Source organism: Alosa pseudoharengus, unplaced genomic scaffold (assembly GCF_046254945.1).
Source record: "Alosa pseudoharengus isolate Yale_2024_CS ecotype anadromous, Long Island Sound unplaced genomic scaffold, YU_APseudo_1.1 YU_APseudo_1.1_scf_21, whole genome shotgun sequence".
Taxonomy (NCBI): Eukaryota; Metazoa; Chordata; class Actinopteri; order Clupeiformes; family Clupeidae; genus Alosa; species Alosa pseudoharengus.
The window spans coordinates 31202518-31210017 of NW_027468674.1; the positions used below are offsets into that span (position 1 = coordinate 31202518).

The 7500-nt window shown below is 47.7% G+C and overlaps 1 protein-coding gene across 5 annotated transcripts in view; it reads left to right on the forward strand.

Moving 5' to 3' along the window:
* Positions 1–7500, forward strand: part of LOC143138144 (myosin phosphatase Rho interacting protein) — a 47552-nt gene that overhangs the window by 15788 nt on the left and 24264 nt on the right. For 3 of the 5 annotated variants that reach the window (XM_076298610.1, XM_076298609.1, XM_076298611.1), the window contains exons 4-7: positions 1009–1160; positions 4747–4831; positions 5754–5807; positions 7068–7266. In XM_076298610.1, the coding sequence (XP_076154725.1) occupies positions 1009–1160; positions 4747–4831; positions 5754–5807; positions 7068–7266 (490 nt within the window). The remainder of the gene's footprint in view (positions 1–1008; positions 1161–4746; positions 4832–5753; positions 5808–7067; positions 7267–7500) is intronic. The other 2 variants (XM_076298612.1, XM_076298613.1) reach the window with 1 other exon arrangement.

Genomic DNA, 7500 nt, shown 5'->3' on the forward strand with positions numbered 1-7500 from the left:
GCTGTAAAACCGGTGTGGTCTCTATGTGTGTGAGCGTGTGATGTGTGTAGGCGCGCGTGTGTGTTTCACACAGCTATGCCCGAACACTTTTTAGGCGATAAGCCATGCCCAGTACATGGCAGGCCCAGGCTGAGGTCATTGAATCGTGTTTGGGAGTACACTGGATGCGTTAGAGTGACCGGAGCGTTCGTCCACGTGTTTCTTTGCAGAGTGGATGTCGGGTGATTTTTTTTTTTTCAGCCTTGCCTCTCCTAGATGAATCCTGTGAGATTGCTCCCTGGGGTTCATACTGAAATTTATGTTTTGATTCTGATGCTAGTTAATCTGCTTATGCTGTACTCTGCCAAACCCCATACGTGTGTGTGTGTGTGTGTGTGTGTGCGTACACATGTGTGCGTGAGAGAGAGAGCTTTTAGGAATAGGCAGACTGTGTGTGTGAGTCTGTGTGATATTGACAGATGGCCTCAGCCTGATTCTGACTCAGCTCTCAGGACAAGCTGACACACACACACACACACACCCAGCAGTCAATGCCAGCTGTTGTGTCCATCTTTGACCCTTCGCATAGACGTTTACCATTTGATCATACAAGCACACAAATACCCTCATGCAGACATTGACCCTGAGCCTGTCAACAGGGGACAGAACACAAGTGTGTACTCACACACACACACACACACACACTCACTCACTCACTCACTCACTCACTCACTCACTCACTCACAGTTTGTTTTGTACACAAACTGTGTAGATGGCTTAGGACACAGTATTTCTGTGTACATGACGATGCTTTGGAAATATCAACTTGTGGTGTCTGTGTGTGTGTCTGTGTGTGGGAGGGTGTGTGTTTGGGCTTTCTGTTGAGTACGCTCCAGCCTGTTGGTTTCAATCCTTGTTTTGGAACGAGATGCACACTGTGCAGAGAGTATGCAATGTGCCGTTTCTCTATCTATCTCTGTATGTGTGTGTGTGTCTAATGCGGTCATCTCTCTCTGCACGTCCCCACAGCCCAGCACTCTGGCTCAGGGCACCATCAACATGAACCAGTGCAGTGATGTGATAGATGGAGAGAGCCGCACTGGCCAGAAGTACTCGCTGTGTATCCTCACCCCCGACAAGGAGAGCTACATCCGCGCCGAGAGCAAAGACATCATCAATGGGTGAGACACACACACACACACACAGACACTCACTGTCAGTTAGATCTACTTCAAAGTTAAATGTGAGTACATGCAGAAGGCCGCAGGTGCAGAGGCAGACAGAGTACACAGCTTCATTACTTGAATAAAAGTACAGATACCCTTTGCTAAATTTTACTCAAGTACAAGTAAAAGTACAACAGTCAGATGTCTACTTAAGTAAAAGTACTGAAGTACTTGTTTTTAAAAGTACTTGAGTATCAAGAGTACAAGAGTACATTTTCTAAATATTGCATTACTACTGCCACAGTGCTTACATTTATGTACAGAAACATCCTACATGGAGTTATGAAAAATGTTAATGTTAATACCTTGGAGAATGAAAAAGGAATTGAAAGTAAAATCAAGTCATTTTCATCTTTTTACCATGTTGCCAGGGATGGGCAGTATTTCTAATGCATGTATTTAAAATACGTATTTCAAATACAAAATACTATTTTGTAATTAAAACACTTGAAGTAAAGACTATCATTAACTTGTTCAGAAAATAGTCTGGCGAGGTGGGGCCACAGGTTGGCACATTCCCGGGATGGACCTGCTAGGTCTTCGTTCATGGTTTCGTCTCATATCTAAATCTAACCATGGAATTGACTTTGGCGGAAAGCTGAAGGTGATTGCTGATAGGCTGTCTCAATCAGTGGCGCCTGCACAATCTAATCACGTTTTAGAGGGAAACGACAAATTGAGGGTTTCCGAGATTTTTCTTTTTTCCTTTTTTTTTAGAAGAAGTAACTGGTACTCACGGTTATGGATAGAAATGTAGTGGAGTAAAGAGTACAATATTTGCCATTCAAATGTACTTGAGTAAAGTCATGAGTACTCACCAAAAATGATACTCGAGTAAAGTACAGATCCCTCAAAACTGTACTCAAGTACTGTACTCAAGTAAATGTACTCTGTTACTGTCTGGCTCTCTGTGTGTGTGTGTGTGTGTGTGTGTGTGTGTGTGTGTGTGTGTGTGTGTGTGTGTGTGTGTGTGTGTGTGTGTGTGTGTGTGTGTGTGTGTGTGTGTGTGTGTGTGTGTGTGTGTGTGTAGATGAGGCCCAATCTTAAAAAGCAACAGTATCCTGTCCTTCTGCATGCACTTTCATTTAACTTCGTTGACTGACAATAAGGAGGAAGGAGGAAGCGGCCACTATGCTTTGTTTTGGTGTCCCGAGGATGACAGATGTTTCTATGGCAAGGTTGGGTGTAGTTCCACAGAAATACAGCATTTGTTTTGATTTCTATTGTTGGAGTGAGTTATTGGTATTAGTTTTGCAGCCAGGTGTTACTATCACTTTATGCATGACGAGAGAACAAACCACCTTAGAGATAACTCATAACTCGTGCCATAATGTGGTCACTCAGGCGCTTCACGGTCAGTCAAACTTTCAGCCTCAGTGAGAGCTTGTGTGCAGCTCTGGCATCATGCATGCAGAGGTCCCTGCCATGCTTTATGCAATCTTTAGTTATGGCTGTTTTGTTTCCAAAGATTTGACATAACAAGGCGGAAACACAGGCACTGGGAAAAAAACCTGCCATGCTCTGGGTTTTCCCCTCAAGGCTGCTGTGGACAGGTCCTCTGTCCAGGCGAGGTGTGTGTGTGTGTGTGTGTGTGTGTGTGTGTGCGGCCTCACAAAGCTGCTTATGCACTGGCATTAGCTGCATCTCTCCAAGCCAGTGGCAGTCAGCGAAAATGCAACGAGTTCGTTCAAACTAGAGAATAATCAATTGCTGCAGCGTCCCCTGCCCCCCCCCCCCCCCACACACACACACACATACACACACACACATACACATGCACACACACACAGTAGAATAATGCTGCTACCTTTGCCTTCAGAGGCATTATTAGCTCTGCACTGTGTATGGATATTGACCCATCTCATTCACTGTGCCCTGCAGCAGCAGCACTCCCATCCGTCTGGGCCACTGGGCTGCAGCAGCTCATCTGAGGCCAGCAGGACTCTCTTCAGCCCGTGGTGTCCATGGGAGCGCTCCATCCTCTGGGGGTCGGACCCTGGGGCCTGGGGGAGGGGGAGGTGGAGGCTCTGACCACACGGCTGAGAGCTATTGGCCTCCCCTGTCATGTGAGGGAGTCAGGGAGGGAGTTAACAACCCCCCCAACACACACACACACACACACACACACACACACACACACACACACACACACACTTACTCCCACACTCTCACACACATGCATACACACACACACTCCCACACTCTCTCTCACACACACACACTGACACACTCACACTCACACTCACACTCCCACACACGAATACACACAGTGGCCAGTAGTTGTTCTGAGAAAGTTCCTCTTGGTTTGGCCCCTATGTTTTGAGGGCTATAAATAAGCTGCATTCTGCTGATGGAGGCGGCTGCCCCCCCCCCCAGCCCAGCAGCTGGCCCGTGGTGGGAGTCCGCAGGGAGATGATTAGTCTGTGAGCAAATGACCGCATGGCTGGGGAAGAGACCCCTGCTCACTGATGCATTAACAAGCATGTCACCTCACCTCTTGAGTGGCTTCTATCTGGACACAGACCTCTGTTTGCTTACCGACTGGCCTATGAGCGGAAGCCTCAATTAGTCGCAAAAGCAAAATGTTTACATGTATTTGAGTGTAGCTTGGAAATAGGATATTCATGTTTACATAAGCTATACCTTATCACTTACTATGTATTCAGGGCTGGTACTATATTTTCTGTCTGTGACTTTGAAGCTGATGAGATTTGGTCTAGCTTATGCTCATGCAGGTCTGATAGAGTTCTGTACTGAAGCATCCAAACTGCTGCTTCTAAATGCTCTCTCATCCGCTCTTTCATGTGCTGTGCATCTGAGTCGCCTTGCTCTGCCCCCCTGTGGTCTCCAGATGTACTGCAGCATTAGAATCCTGCCCTGTCCTCATCCTGCTTGTGCACTCTGTCCCACCACACACACACACACACACACACACACACACACACACACACACTACAATCATGATGTATTGGTATTTTCAGATTGCTACTCTTTGCCAGCTCCCACAGTGATCCAGCAGGCACGCACACCTTGCCTTGTCTCCAGGGCAATTGTGCCAGAGAGAGGCAGGTCTGGTGTTGTAATCTTATAATGCTGGACCGTGGAGTAATCCCCAGGACTATACATGCACTTACACACACACACACACACACAGACTAACAAAGACGCACACGGAAACTCCCTCCAACACACATCCCTAAACACCTTAGAGGATTGATAACTCCCCCAGCAAGGATGTGAAGCCCATGTGTATACACACACACACACACACACACACACACACACAAGCAAGCATAGTCCAGGGAGAGGGACTGTGCTGACCCACAGGCTGCAGAGAGCCACATTGACGTCCGGTAGGCGTTAGAAGCCCACAGCTGTGTGGCAGGGCGTCACATGAAGTGGAGCTGCATGCCAGGGAAGCAGACGGAGGTGGAGGTGCAGCAGACTGGTGGAGCCGCTCACACTCGCTGGCACTAGTGCTAGTAGTCCAGGAGAAAGAAATTCATTGTGTGTATGTGTGTGTGTGTGTTTGTTTATGCAGATGGCAAGAGGCCCTCATCGTGTATCCTCGCACCAACAAACAGAACCAGAAGAAGAAACGGAAAGTTGAGCCACCTACTCCCCAGGTATGAAAGTCTCCTTTGTTTTTTTTTTCATTTCTTCCTTGCTTCCTTTCTTTCTTTCTTTCTTGCATTCTTTCTATCTTGCTTTGTTTGTTTGTTTACGTACATACTTATTTCTCTCTATCATTCAAAACAATAATGCCCCTTCACAGAACAGCAGGTAACTCAGACAGTGAATGAGCTGAATGAATGGCAGTGTGTTGACTGGTGAAGAGCCTGGTGTGGAGAGAGACAGGAGAGAGGAAGTGAAAGGGAAGAGTGTGAGACACACACAGACAGACAAAGATGAGGGAAGGGGGTGTTTTATGAGTCTGTGTGTAATGCTGACTGTGTGTGTGTGTGTGTGTCGGGTGTGGAGAAAGACTCCACTTTAAGTGGCGCACACCTCAGACATGTTAGATCAGGGCTAGAATAGATCTGAGGCGCTATGCTTCACAGAAGACCACCCACCCTGCTCTCCCTTTCCTCTCTATGTATCTCTCTGTTTTTTGTACCTATCACTCATTCTCTCTCTATCAAAATCACTCTCTCGCTCGCTTATTCGTTCTTTGTGTGTCTCCCTCTGTCTCTCTTTGTGTTTTTGGCTCGGAGATGAACAGTCTTCCTTGTTTATTTAGTGTGATAGACAGACACACTGCACAGAGAGTGTGTGCATACAGTATCTGGTCTCTGATTTGTCATGTGCTTAAGGCCATGTTGTGAGTGTTTATTCAGCGGATTACCATAGCTCACAGAAACACCTGTTTGTCTTGTGGGCAGTTCCTTTGGTAAGGCCTCCATGACGTTTTTGACAGCTGGAAAACAGAACTGTGTGTGTGTCTCTGTGTGTGTCTCTGTGTGTGTCTCTGTGTGTGTCTCTGTGTGTGTCTCTGTGTGTCTCTGTGTGTCGTGTTTTAAAGCAGTGTGTGTGTGTGTATATCGGCAGGCTCCAGACCTCCTTAACCACAGGTTCATCATGGGGAACACAAACGGGTACCCAGTAAGTCTGAGTGAAACGGCACAAGAATCAGAGCCGGGTGGAGGGAATTAATGAGGATCCGTGATCTGTGTGTCAGTGTGTGTGTGTGTGTGTGTGTGTGTGTGTGTGACAGACGAATAAATGAATAATGGGTATGCATGTGGAAATGATGTTCAAATCTGGATATCTGCCTGCTGATTTACTGCTGTGTGGATGGCTCAATCATCTGTCTCGCGCGGTGCCTGTACTTCGCCCAGCGCCAGGGCCTGATCTTGGAACAGTACACGCTTGTCTGCTCAGCAGTAGGACACAGAGATGTGGCCGCTTGTGTGCCTGGGAAATTGGGTTGGACATTTATTAAGGTGTTGGAGTGACCCATGATCAAGCTCATGATTAATCACTGGTTTGCTGTGTCTGGGTGGAGACAGGAAGCCAACTGTTATCTCTCAAAGTGTGTGTGTGTGTGTGTGTGTGTGTGTGTGTGTGTGTGTGTGTGTGTGTGTGTGTGTGTGTGCGCACATATGTGTTTGCGCACATGTGTTTGCATTCCTATTTTTTTTTTTTTGTGTATTTTACTGCCTCTCCCCACATATCCTGTGTGTGTGGAGTGGGCATCAGGAGGACTACTGAAGCTGAGTACACAGTGCGTGTGTGTATGTGCGTACCCTGCTGTTGATTCAGGCTGCAGGCTCCCCTGATAAGAGTGCGTGCTTGTGAAGGGTGATTGAACCCTGGAACAGGACCATATCAAATCCCACAAGCCCTACTGTTGGGCTAATGATTGACACGTGTGTGTTGGGTTTAATGCGGGCTAAAGTGCGGAAATAGAGAAATGGCCTGCCCTGGTATTTATCAAGTGGCCGTCTGCTCTGGCTGACTGGGTCTTGAACTCCACGTCTGAGTGTAATGTTACAGCCAGGAGTCGGCGACAGTGTTATCCACTTGCCTGATCAAATGCAAACATGTGTGAGGGTATGTATGTTGTGTGTGTGTGTGTGTGTGTGTGTGTGTGTGTGTGTGTGGGTTTGTGTGTACATGTATGTGTGGGTTTGTGTGTGTGTGGGGGGGAAGGTGGAGTGGAAGCGTGTGTGAGATCAAAGAGTTCATTCTGTCTGCCAGCGTCTTAAGAAGTTCAGCTCAAGAATTAGGTGAGTGAAAGATCTTTTTTGTTCTCTTCCAACCTGTCTGTCTGTCTCTCTCTCCCTCCTTCCCTCCCTGTCTGTCTCTCTCTTTCTTTCTCTCTGCACCCATATCTCTCGCTTTCTTCTCTGGTCTGTGTAGGAGCCAGGCCCAGCGAAGGTGGCCGTGACCAGCAGCAGTAGTGTGGGGGGCCTGGGCAGTGTCCCCTGTCTGCCCAGCAGTATAGCGCAGGCCGAGCGTGTGCCGCCCAGCAGAGCCTCTCTCTGGCAGGAGGAGCGATGGAGCCGACAGACGCCACCGGCCATCCCCACCAGCCGCAGTGCCAGCTGTCTGTCTGAGGGTACACACACACACACACACACACACACACACACAGAGAGAGAAAACATATATGTGACGACCTTGTAGGAGACACCAGGTTATGATGGCTTGGGATCACCGGGACAGATTTGTCCTTGTGTAGGCTTATAATGTGCTGGGTTATAAAATGATGGAGCTTTCTGTGTGAAGGTCACTCAAATAAAAGAAATATGTGAGTGTTGTGAGCCATGCCACAGCTCCACCATGTTCAAGG